General features: G+C 45.5%; 1 protein-coding gene across 1 annotated transcript in view; it reads left to right on the top strand.

Moving 5' to 3' along the window:
* Window positions 1–13,437, top strand: part of MDGA2 (MAM domain containing glycosylphosphatidylinositol anchor 2) — a 394,454-nt gene that overhangs the window by 250,141 nt on the left and 130,876 nt on the right. The window contains exon 8 of the mRNA XM_056347493.1: window positions 13,068–13,361. Within this exon, the coding sequence (XP_056203468.1) occupies window positions 13,068–13,361 (294 nt within the window). The remainder of the gene's footprint in view (window positions 1–13,067; window positions 13,362–13,437) is intronic.

Genomic DNA, 13,437 nt, shown 5'->3' on the forward strand with positions numbered 1-13,437 from the left:
TTGGCTCTGTAAAAAGACTTTGGCCTCTATTTAGGACTTCAGGGCATCCAGAGTTAGGAAAAAACAGCTAGCAGGAAATTACAAGGAGAAACAGGAGGATATTATGTTAACCAAACTGAATTCATCCAGCTACTCCACTCTAACAGCAAGTGCCAAGTACGGAGGAAGGAGCTCTTTTTTCTTGAAGACTACGTGCTGCATGTTGATGAATCATGCTATTCCCAAAAGGCAAAAAGTTGAAGGTACCTATTACATGTATTTCCAGATCAGTGATTGAAACGTCTGTCTCTGATGAGCTAGACCCTTGGCTATTACTTTGACTGATAGTAAGTATCTTGAACTATGAAGTAGGAATATGTAACACAATAGTAATAGCCTGCTTTTCTTCATCTTATTGCTAATAGCTGGTTTGTAACCAACAGATTTCATAGATTTCTCCGAGTAGTTTAATAACTTAAGGTAGTCCATGTTAATAAAATGAACTAGAAAACATTCTGAAGGCAGAATTATTTTTTTTTCTGCCAAAAATTAGCTACAAGGAAAAAAAACCCAAAAACAAAAAAGTTGTTGCTGTGTGATTTCTACAGAGAAGCATAAAAAAAGTATTTCTTGTTTCAGAAGACTATTTTATGTTTAAATGCGGAGCCAAATAGTGTCAGTCTTATATCTACTGTCCTTCCTGTCTTTTATATGAAGCGTTGTTGTGCTTTTCCTCTGATTGTGCTTGTTATTCACTGGGATAAGGTACATGGTGCATGCTATTTAGAAGTAAGACAGCAAAGAACACAGTGGGAAACATTTTTATAGCATGGAAGGAAAATGTTTAATAGACATCATCTGACCCCTTTTTACCATACACGTTCAAGTATATGTTTGCTACTTTTTCAGAGAGATTAAATGAACACTTTTGCCTCAGGGAATATAACCACAGTTCTGTTCTCCAAATTTTACAACATCAGTCATAATTTGCAAGTACACGTCATGTCTAAACAATCTTTCTTGCAGCTTTCATGATAAATTATTTTTTATATTTTAATACATGAACCTGCCCTCCATCTTCAGTATGATCCTGGTGCCATGGATCCTTCCTGAGCACCACAGTGTTTCTGACATGGGTCTGGAAGGTTTGCCCACTTAAAGGGTTTAATGAAGAGTAATGTGTACAACAGAGGCGTGAGACAGGATGGACCTGTGGTTTGGATAGGAGCCTGGGAAGCAAAGCCATGTGAGTGAGTTAGGGGCCACTCGAGCAAAATAGAGCTATAAGCCCGTGGGACTGGATGGGATGTATCTAAGGGAACTGACCGGTGTTACTTCAGGGCCACTTTGTTACCTTTGCGAAGTCATGGTTGACCTAAGCAGATTCAAAAAAGTCTGGGAAAACTGAAATTTTAGGCCATCTTCCAAGAAGGCGAGAAGGAGGAGCAGGGGAGGACAGGCCAGTCATCCTCACCTCAGTCCTGCGGAGCTCACAGAGCGTGTTCCTCTAGAAGCCATATCAATCCACGTGAAGGACCAGGAGGTGACTGGAAACAACCAGCATGGATTATCAGAAGTGAACTGTGCCTGACCCAGCCTGGTTGTCTGCTGTGATAAAAAGACTGTCTTTGTGGCCAAGGAGAGGGAGAGGAAAGCTGCTCGCCTTGACCTTAGTGAAGTCTTCAGCGCAGTCTTTTGTAGCATCTTAATAGCCAAAGTGCTGAAGCATAGTGTGGAGAAGTGCCCCGGGCATAAGATGTGTTTGGAAAATGAGATACAGAGAGTTTTGTTCACTAACAGATAGTCAAAACTTGTGTGTACAGAAGTGAACAAGCAGTCAGCATTTGCACAGTTCACCCTTGTGTGTCCCACCCTGAAACATAATGCACGCATACACAAATCTTGAGGGACAGGAGGAAAACACTAATTTTATTTACTTTAGTTAGGTCTTATTTTATTTACTATTTGTTTTCTTTCATGTTAGTGTTCAGGGATACTTGAGTATTTTGCTTCTTTTTGCTATATTTTGTAAGTATAAACAAGAAGTGTTTATTTTTACTGTTGGATAAATCTTGACATGATTTTGCACAGTTTTATGGACTTTTAGTTAACTTCAGAACGATTATGCTGGAGCAATGCAAGCATCTTGGGGAGCTAGTTGTGGAGGGCTGTTCCCTTGCAGTGGAACAGGCTGGGGCTGCCTGGCCAGGGGACAGCTCTGCGGGGTCCCTGTAGGCAGCAGGTGAACATGAGCAGCAGTGTGCCCTGGCAGCGATGGAGGACAATAGATACCAAATCCAGTTTGGGACCGCCAGTGCAGGAGAGGTTTCAACAAACTGGTGAGTCCAGAAGAGGCTGTGAAGATGGTCAGGAGCAGCTGGGGGAAGGGGGCTTGTCCCCCTTGGAGAAGAGACAGCCCTGGGCCACCTAACAGCAGCCGTCCCCTGCCTGTACTGGGAAGGTGAGAGGCAACGGGAATGAGCTGAAATGAGAAGTTCGGACTGGATATAAGGAGCAAGTTTTTCCCCATGATGATACCCGAGTGGGAAACAGAGTCATTATGGGTTCTCCAACCTGGGAGGTTTTGAAGACCTGATAAAGCCCTGAGCAGCCTGGCCTGACCTCTCCTCCAGCCATGCTTTGAGTTGGGGCTTGACCTAGAGACCTCCTGAGCTCCCTTCCTACAGCAGTTATCCCATGAAGTCTGTAGGGATAGCAACACTAACCAACAGATCCATGGACAAGGGAACAGCCTGTCTGTTGGCCCAAAGAAACATCTTCTTCAAGATTATTAATGCACATCTTACTAACAGGTAAAAACCTGAAAGGATTATTATACGGTAAGAGCCACATTCGGCGTGATGGATGGCAGTTGCATGGGAACTTTGTTATCTGCTTGCCACGGCGCAGCGGACAGTGACATTTGTGCAGTCATGCATTGCCCACAAACTTTGTTACCTGCTTGCCAGGATGAAGTGGACAGTGACATTTGTGCAGTCATGCATTGCCCATCTGGCAGACAGTAACCACAATATTATCTGTACTTGCTGGAGAATCATTTGGGAAATTGATAGGATTGATTGGAAACATCCATTAGGTCGTTGTACCTATAAAGCTCATCACAGTTTCTGCAGGCAGTGATGGATTATGTCAGCTCTTAAATTTACTATCCTATAGCACTCAAGAAAATCAGAAAGGGGGAAGAAAAACTAGTGTTTGGGATCAGCCTGATTTAGCATCTTAAAAAGAAATTCTGCCTGTTTGTGTTACTTGATTAAGTGGAAGCTGAAATAGTTTCAGTGTGTTTTTGAAGGTCATTATTGATTCATGAAGATTCATTACTGCTCTGGTAATTATGAACATAAGGCCTAGGCACAAACACATTTTCCAAATGCCAGGACTTGCACAGATATATTAATATCGTGCTGTGTCTGTTTGCTGGGTTTGGGGAGAATTCTGTCTTCGTGATGTGCACGAGGTTCCTCCTGGAGCAACCAAGTGAGGTCAGAGGGGCTGTGTCACCTCGTAAGGAAGGAGGGAGATGCTTAGGTCACCTCTGTCCCTCCAGCAGACTGGAAAGGGGACATGTGGCAGTGCAACCCTCTTGACATTGCACTTGTTTAGCAGGAATATTTTTTCCCTTGACGTTTTGAACTTTCAGCAGGAAAGGCAGAGATTTGTGTCCCGAGTATCTTATATAAATGGACCTGAAGTAATCCCCTAGCAGCCTCCCCCCATCCCTATCTCCATAAAGTAGGTCACTGAATAGTGTGAATGAAGACTCAAATGTTGAATACTTGCCCTTAAAAAGCCCTGTCATCCATAAAACCAACCTTGGGCAAATGTTACTGAAAGACAGGATGGCTCTTCTGTGCGCATGTGCACATCATGGGGGATGTTAAAACAGCAACAAAAAAACCCCAACCCAGTAAAATACGCTTATGGTAAGCAAAAAAGAGGGGTGGATCAGGAGAGTGTGTTTTCCTTTGTAAGCAAGCTTTTTCTTTTTATATTGTATTCAAAGCAGGAAGAGTAAGGTTTTAGGTGATGGATGGCCTGCTCTGTTCAGTATGGGTTCTTATGCTATCTTTATCCCCCTAAAATCAGTGTCAATGCAGTAAGAGACGTAACATCTGTCACTTCTGGCTTATTCTCTCTTCATTTTCCCCCTGGAGGTAGCATTGTGCACTGAAGTGAGCTGTTATTTCGGGGAGGGGGGGTGGGTGTTTTACTTTAACCTCTGGTTGCACTGTTCTGAATTGCTTTTCGAAGGGCTGGATGGAGGAGTTGACTGACACCCTTGGGCTGCAGGTGGTGGTCACCCCCTCTTTTCCTAAGGGAGTCCTTTTAACTGTTTCACTCCCACCCAGTGTAGGCACAAATACATGTCCTACATGGAAAGTACGTCAACCAAATTCTTCATCTCTAGGTGAACCTGAAGATGCGCTGAGCGTGTACCACCCCTGGTACCTTGGGGTAGGTACATCCCGGAGGGGGACATGGACTTTGCACATGAACACAGGGCAGGCTGGTGGGCTCCAGGTCTCCTGTTCCACCTTGGAGGCTAGCCATGTTGACAGATAGATTCAGTTTTATGTAAGTGCTACCAGAGACAGGCAAAGAAATTCTCGAGGAACTGGTATATATGAAGCTGTGTATCCTCCCTGCAGTATAAGAGTGTTTCCCTGTTGAGCTAATAAGCTATCTATTAAATAATCAATTATTTAAACATCCAGGCTGATGTGTAAGGACATGTGGCCTTGATCTGTTTGTGAAGTATGTGTCCTCTGGTCATCTTACTCCTCCTCTGACGATACATAAAAGAGACATTTGTTTTTGTTCTGAATGTTTATTAAAATCATGGTACTACCTCTTTTTTGCATAGTGAAAAAATGTTTTTTGTGAAATAATTAGTGGCCTAATTAAGATATTTGTAAACCTTACGCACTGTCCAGAGTGATCGTTCACGGGCAACCCTAAGACACACCAGAAAATAGACAGAGGTTTCATTATTACAGTAAATTGATTATTTTTCTAAGCCATTATCTTAGGAGTTTATCTTTGAAAGGAATAGGTGAACAGAAGGGACAGATAAATGCTGGATTTTGTTAAAAAGCTTTTCTTTTATAGTTCTATTTTAGTACCTAATGTGCAGAGATTTTTCTTTTTAATTCGATCCCTGGGAGCTGCCGTCCCTTCCCATCACACAGTGCAGCATGGCTGGCCAGGCTGCTCGGCTGCCGGCTTGTGCAGGGAGGAGGGTGAGGACAGACCATCTCCTGCTCTGCAGCCCCTTCTCTCCTCAGCACCTGGTTCCCCCTGGAAATCCAACTTCTCTGGGAGGTGTTCATTCACCGCAGATGGACTTCGGCTGGGGTTCCGGGAGCAGACACCCTCTTTAGCAGCCACGTATTGCGGAGTCTCTTTATTCTTCTCTGGAGGGCTGTGAAGCTGGCTCATCATCTCGCGTTGCATACGGCTCATGGAGCTCCTCAGCATGAGTCCTGCGAGATCACTGAAAGCTAATTTGGCTAATTTGCTGCGGGCTGTGTATGTTCTGCGTTTAAAATGTTTCTCTTCAGAGTCTGACTGCAGATAAGGTGGTGTTTTAAGGTATTAGAAGTAGTTGAGCTATGAGTACTGATTCTGGAATTATTTTAATGCCTAAGCAGATGTCTTGTCCAAGCCCCCACCGTGAAATCCATGGTTGATGGTCATGTCTTCACTTGCAATTAGAGGTGGCTTGTGCCCAAGAAAACATGGGCTGTGGTGCTTTTTCTCCCCTCCTTTGCGGATGGGCAGGACAGCACACAGGCAACCAGAGCAATGAGAAGAGAAAGCAACCATGAAATCAAGACGTAATTTCCTTACAGGTCGCTCGATTTACCTTCCACATGAGTAACCAGGTAGATCCTCTTTCGTGGTGATGAAAGACCACGGAAAAGTTAAAGTAAATTCTCTTGACTTCAGCTGCTTTTCCAATCTTTTGCCTGGATCAGCCAGTCTCCCCCAGGGCTCTTCTTTTCTCACCTCTGGAGACCCTTTTAGTATATGCTCCCCAGTATACCCCAACACTTCTAAAATAAATGCATTTTAAGGGCACGCTGAGCAGTTCTAGTCTCTGTTTACAGAGATGTCTAGAGAACATGGATAATTGTCACTTGTGGCCCTTCAAAGGCTAAGTGATCTTGCTCAAATACGTTTTGTCTAGCAGCTTGCCTTCCTACACCACAGCTCAGTCTGCTCTGTCTTAGCAAAACCCTCCGTCACATAAGGAGTATGAATCGTGAACAGGGACCGAAATGCCTGTCTCGGGCAGAGGATGATTAATACTAGAGATTCAGACCTTCAAATTCATAAATATTGGAGAAGGAGGATAGGCAAATAACTTCACCTTTATCTCCTAGCCAGTACAGTGTGGATTCTTCAACATTCCTTACCCGGGCTGGTTTTAAATTACTTGAGCAACGTGACTTCCAACACTTCTTTTGGGAGATTATCTCTGAGTAATCTCCGGTACAGATTATTTCTTGATATGCAGCTCAAACACTCCTTTGCTCTGCTTGATCCTATAATTACTAGTTATTGCCATTAGTCCATTTTAAGCAGCCTGATCACAGTAGCCCACAACTCCTCCCAGCCCACAACCTCCCCATCACTGCTTAGACTGGTAGTCATTGCTTTAGGGCTAGGGCTTTCTTCTCTGTCTGTTTAAGGCTCCCAAGGAAATACAGAAGTGACAGTAGCCCCTGCCTCACCTCTGCTGTCTGTAACCCCCAGTAGAAAGCTCAGGGGTCGTGCTGCCTCCCCCAAGCCTACCATGGGGTCACCACTTCTAGGGGCTCCTTGTCCTTCTCACACTGGTCGTCTTAGAATGATAGAATCATAGAACAGTTTGAGTTGGAGTGGACCTTTAAAGGCCATCTACTGCAGCCCTCCTGCTTCAAGTAGATTAGGTTGCTCGGAGCCCTTTCTGCCCCTTTGAATGATTTCTCTGTAAGCAGATACTTGCCACTGCCATTGCGTCTTTGATAATTAAGCAAGCAAGGGGAGGTTTAAAATAGGGACAGTAACCTGACCCATCAGGACTTCAAAGATCTAGAGCAGACTAGAACTAGGTTGTGTCTACCCAGAATACACGGTGAATAAACATGTTAGGCATTTTGGATTTTTCTTTGAATTAGCTACTTTGGTCCTGTCCCCATTCTGCTATAGAAACAGTGACTATTCTGCATCAAGGATCCTATGGAATCGCAGTAGAACCACCACAGGAGATCAGATGGAAGGGTCTAGTCTGGTTTCCTGTCTCTGGTAACAGCCAGACATGTCTGCTTAGGGAGAAGTTTAACAAAATAAAGAATAGGATAAGAATACAATGATACCTTCTGCCATCTGACCTTCTGGTGAGTCAGCGACTTTGGGAGGCAAAGGTTGTCTCAGATCATTTTATTTGGGAGCCAGGAGTGGACATATATCAACAGTAGCCCTCTTATGCATGTGCCACTGGCAATTTCAAAGGATAATAGTATGTGGTTTTAAAGTAGATGCTACTAGTAACACTAGTAGTGTTACTAATGCTTTTGTTTTGCAGGTGATAACCCTCTACTTTTGGAAACAGATTTAACTGCTAAGAGTATTAACTTATTTTTTAAGCCACTTGCTGCATGAATAAGGTAATGTTTGTTGTTTCAAATACAGGATTTAGCTAATTTATTATTCTGCACAAGCAGGAACAGAACTGACCTTTATCTGCAGCAGGCTCTGTAGCTGGTGCTGCAGGAGACATGCTGATGCACCAGGGAGGAGGGCTGAGCCCCTCCGAGGCTCTTCTTTGTGCCACAGCAGCACCTGTCGGGAGAGGGAGCCTGGCACAGCTGAGGGCACCCTGCTCACCTGCTTGGCACTTTGGATTGCTTGGCTAGCACCCCCCTCGGCTCACACCACTGTCAGCACCTTTGCTAGCACACCCTTGTTCATGCACCTTTGCTCTTGCACCTTTGCTCACACCCTTTAGCATGTGCCCCCTTGTTCACCTGCCTTGGCTCATTCATCTTTGCTTGTGCACCCTTGCTCCAGCATCTTTGCTTCTAGCGACAAGTGATAGTATGAGAGGAAACAGCCTCAAATTGTGCCAGGGGATGTTTAGGTTGGATCTTAGGAAATATTTCTTCACTGCAAGGGTGGTCAAGCACTGGAACAGGCTGCCCAGGGAGGTGGTGGAAGCACCATCCCTGAAGGTATTTAAAAGACGTGTGGGTGTGGGGCTTAGGGGCTTAGGGACATGGTTTAGTGGTGGACTTGGAAATGATAGGTTTAGGGTTAGACTCAATGATCTTTTCCAACCTGAATTATCCTATGAATCTATGTTTCTGCACCCTTGCTTGGGCAGACTTGCTGGGCCCTCCTCCACAGCAGGCTCAGCCACCTGGTCCCTGGTCCTGGGGCTTCCCTACATCATGGGTTGTAGTAAAGCAAGAAAAACTTCAAATTATTATTTTCTCCTCAGTTCTCTAGCTTTCCCCCTCTCCCCACCTGACACGCCTTCTCCTCCCATTTTCCTGATTTCTTTGAGGGCATTGCACTGATTTGAGTTTCTTTTGCAGCTTTTCTTAGCTTTATTGCTTATGAAAACAAGTCATACATGATCAGGCTGCCAGTGCCTGTCAGTTGCTGTGTCGCAATCCCACACACCCCCTGATATTTTTTGACCCTGTAGCTAATTTAAGCCAAATTTGACAGCAGAATAGACATCTCAGAGATAATTAAGTACCTGTGAGTCTGTGAAAATAAATAGATGGGTATAAAAAAGGAAAGCCTACCAAAACCCTTCCCTGAGCAAGGATTCAGTGCTGTCCTTCTTCCTAATTAGACAGTAGAGAATCAGCATCTGAGCTAAGGGGGACCCGTAGCCCTAACGGCTGTGATGGGGGCAGAGAAATAGTTTGTGGGAGCTCACTGTCTTGGGCACTGTCAGTCAAATGTGATCTATGAAAATTGCAGCCAGGTGGCATTTATGACATTGCCCATGAAATGATTTGCTTTAATAGATGGCCTTGTCCCTCCTCTCTCCTTCTCTGTTTCCAGAAACAAGAACATTAATTCATATAGTAAACCATAATAATATTTTGGCTCACTTATAATGTGACAGATACTGGTTGTGTTGCAAAATGCCACAGGAGAAGATGAGTCAGAGTATTTTAAGGTATCTTTCCATCTGGGATACTGATACAGCCTATCTTATCAGCCTGCCTGCAGACCTCAGAGTCCACGGTCCTTATCTTGGCAGCGTGCAATTTTTGCAGTACCGTTATCTTTATTTTTTCAGAAAGAAAACTGAGTTAAAGAGAGGGTAAATTACTTGCTCACAGTTGCTCAGGACCTTTTTGGCATGCATCTTCCCCTCCGCCCCCACCGCTGATGCATGTCCTATGCCATTCACTCTTCTTCCTCTCAAATGCCTCTAGAAACTACATGTGACTATAAGCAGGGTGTATTCTTTCCTGGTTTCTTCCTGACGTGATTCATACTTTGCTCTGAGTGTACAGATTTTTGAATTTCCCCTGCCTCTCGGTCTGAGATGCTGTTTCTTGCAGCTGGCAGGCTCCCACATCTGGAGCTCAGGGCTGGTGCCTTCCTGCATCCCCATGGTGCTGTGTGGGAAACAAGTCTTCATCAACCCCCAGTTGCACTTGGACATCTCTGCCCCCCTTCCTCTCTAGGTCCACCTCATGGGACACACTAAATTTGCCTGATTACTCCTCCTGTGACAAACTTAGTGAAGGAGAACGGGCATGTTGTGGGGAACAGCTCCTCAGTTTATTGTGTCCCATCCCTGTTTCAAGTGCAGGGTTGGGTCAGGTTCTGCACGTGAAGTTGGCTTTGCTGCCTCCTCTTTCATTTTTTATCTCTTTTCGTCATGCCTTGCCTTCACAGGCAGCATCTGCACAGGACCCCTTGCTGTGCTGAAGACAAGTTTTGCTTCTGGCTCAGTGCTTCAGATGAGGAGTTACAGCCCTTGCCCCAGCCAGAAAGTGGATGATTTCTGAGGTGAAGACAGGGTGTGATTTTGTAGTCCAGACCTGTTGCTCTGATGGCAGTGTGAAACCAGCAGCCAGCAGAGCCTGTCCAGAAATAGGTCTACACAGAGAGACACCAAAGGGAAAACTCAAGTCCTGGACCCATCTGCACCGTGGGGTTGCAGGCACAACTGTAGATTTCACTGTAGGCTGGTACATAGCAGATGGCAGACCTTTTCCCTCTTGATAACAGGTATTTTGTCTTGAGAGCTTTGTCCCCATGGTCTTGGCCTCACGGTTCTCACGGTCAGTGAATCCTTGAGATGGGAAGAGGTTGCACTGCCCCAGGACAGCTGGAGGTGCCAGAGGGGCAGGGAGAGGGGAGCTACCAAGGAACCTGCAGCATCCACACCAACTGGGACATGCTTTGATCAAAGGGCATTCACAGCAGGGAGCAGATCTACTGCCCGGGGGAAACAGGCAAAGTAAATATTTTTTTCACTGATCCAGACAGGGCTGCATATTATTTGCACTAAGTAGAGAAGCCACAAGCCAGGTGAGCTGGAAAAAGTGTTCAGAAGGCAGGCACTGCACAGTGTGCTTTCAAACCTTTCTCTTTAAACTGTATTTTCCTTCCTGGAACAATACCTTTTCCTCAGTTTGGTCTGTGTTTCCATAGAGCATTGCTTTAGGAAGTGGTTGTTCGGTATATATATTTGATGTGCTTGCTTTCAGTGAAGAAGGTGGAGGAGTGCCACCACCAGCACCTGGCTGATGCAGGTCCAGAACAAGTACGGTGTACTTCAACGGCAAACGTGTGGGGTGTAGGGAGAGGGAAGAGCACAGGCTTGTGGAGAAGTGCAGTCAGAATATCTCAGAGAACAACAGAGCGGTGCTCATCTGCTCCTTCCGTCTCGTCCCTTGCTGCCTTCAGCACCCTTTTCCCTCTGTATTTTTTCTCTGAGCTCTGGTGGAGCGATCACAGGGCTGCTCTCATGCCTTTGTACCACCCTCCTTTCGCTGGGGTGGGTCACGTGTCCTGCAGCCCTTCCTCACCAGGGGCTTTTGGGCATCTTCGTGGGGGAGTTTTCCTCTGGTCTCCTTCCAAGCAATCCAGATCTCCTGGGCACTAGGCTGTGCTCAGGACTTGCTATGGCATAAGTTAAAAAGAAGAATGTTTCACTAATACTGGGAATGTTTTATTAAGCAGGTTTTCTCTTTTTTCTTGTTTCTTTTTTTCTCCACCCCACCCTCTTTTTTTTTTTTAAATATAAAATAATTTTTCCTTTACTTTCCTGTAGAGAAAGTTATTTCCACTTTTGCGTGTCCCATCAGATTCAGAAGGAGCTATTAAAGCCTTCAAAACAGCTGACAGGTATTTTGGGACCTATGAAAGCCCCTGATTTAAACCCTGATTCCTAGCAGGCTTGTCAGGTCTGTAGACACGAGCTAGATCCCAGGGGAAAACTGGAACTGTTTCTCACCAGTACAAGTCTGTTCTTTCTGTCTCTGGGGGCCTGAAAATAGCCTTTGATTATTTTTTCCTGCGGACAGGAGTTATGGCACAGGCTGTATTTTGTCGGTGCTGGCATTCAGACAAAATAGTTGAGGGCAGGACAGCGTGGAGAGGTAACGCTCCTTGGAGGGACTGTTTTAAAACAGAAAGCATCTCTACATGATTCAGAACAGAAGACCCATAAGGCAGCTGAGTTTTCAGAAGGCATGGAAGGAAGGAGAGAGCAGGCAGTGTTTAAATCAGGCTTTTCCATACCTTCACCCACCGCACAGCAGCCCGTGCCCTCCTACGCAAGGGTCCACAGTGCTGAAGGCACCATGTGTGATGTGGAGATCACAGGCAGCTTCAGAAACGGTGCTTTTATCTGTGTTGTGCTAGGAGGGGAGTAAGAAATTGGCTATAAACCCAATATAGGTGTGATGAGGTGGGAATGATAATTGACATGGCAAAGCCATTCTTGTCAGTCTGGCGGAGCTTGCAGTGCTTTGTAATTATCCAGTGCTGTCATCTAAGGACTGAGGTAGAGGGGTTGCCTCTGATGGGACTGATGGTGGAAGCTCACTGGGATGCCCATCATGCAAACACCGATGCCTTTGCCAGGGCACCATGCCATTTCTGTCCTGATCAAACACCTTGCACAGCAGCGTCTCTTCCGTGGTGAGTGAGCTCTTCTCCTCACTGCCAAGGACTGGTGATTCAGAGCTGTGGCAGATAATTAGAAGAGGCACTGGGGGCAATTAGAAAGTCTCACTCTTGCAAGACTGCAGAGAGGAGGAGGGATGGGTCCTTGGGCATCGTCAGCTACTCCTGCTCCAAGGGGCTGTCTAACTGCAGCTGGAAACAGTTGTTCGCATATCCCTTCTGGATTTGTTAATGCAAATCTCTATAAAAAAATTCCACTTTGATAACCTCCTGTGATAGAAAGACACCAACTGCATTTTGGTTCCAGGTCTTGAATTCTGAGCTGATTTCTGAATTGGCGTGATTCTTCCTCATTGTGTGGCCATTACGAGCTGGATAAAATCAGCAGCCAGTCTGCTATTAAAAAAAAAAAAAAAGTTTTTAGTGCCAAACACCCATAAAGAGGAAAGCTGTAACTTGCAGTGATAAAGTGCGGGCTGCAACCAGTGGTCTGAATGCAGTGATGTACACTGGTACGGTGTGTTGGTGTGTCAGGGACACACAGGGAGGCAACTAAGTGTTGTAGTTGGGGCTGTTAAAACTTATTTTAATCGCTTCAAGCAGCTGAGGACCTGGTCTCCTAAGTACAGTAGCATTGCACGGTCATCCCTGGCAGTGCTCAAGTGCTAGATGGGGCTCAGAGCAACCTGGTCTAGTGGAAGGTGTCCGGCAGGGGGGTGGGAACTAGGTGATCTTCAAGGTCCCTTCCAACTCAAACCATTCTCTGATTCTGTGATTCCAATATTTGTAGTCAATATGCATTGCTGTCTGTGTATAAATTACTTCTTGATATACAATTAGAACTGTAACAAGCAAGAAAGCCACCTGATGTCTATAATGCTAACTGTTGAATCATCTCTTTTTCTCCTTTGAAGTCCCTCCCAATTTGACTGTCCCTCAAGAAAAGTCACCACTGGTCACCCGGGAAGGGGACACGATCGAGCTGCAGTGCCAGGTGACAGGGAAGCCCAAGCCCATCATTCTCTGGTCCCGAGCAGACAAGGAGGTCGCAATGCCAGATGGGGGAATGCAGACAGAGAGCTACGATGGGATCCTGAGGATAGTGAACGTGTCCAGGGAGATGACGGGAACCTACAGGTGCCAGACCAGCCAGTACAATGGGTTTAATGTGAAACCCAGAGAAGCTTTGGTACAGCTCATTGTACAGTGTAAGTAGACCATTATTTTCTTTCCGTGTGGTTTTGCTGAGAAAAAGAAGTTATTTCTCCCCTAAATACACAGCAG

Source organism: Falco biarmicus, chromosome 7 (genome assembly GCF_023638135.1).
Source record: "Falco biarmicus isolate bFalBia1 chromosome 7, bFalBia1.pri, whole genome shotgun sequence".
NCBI lineage: Eukaryota > Metazoa > Chordata > Aves > Falconiformes > Falconidae > Falco > Falco biarmicus.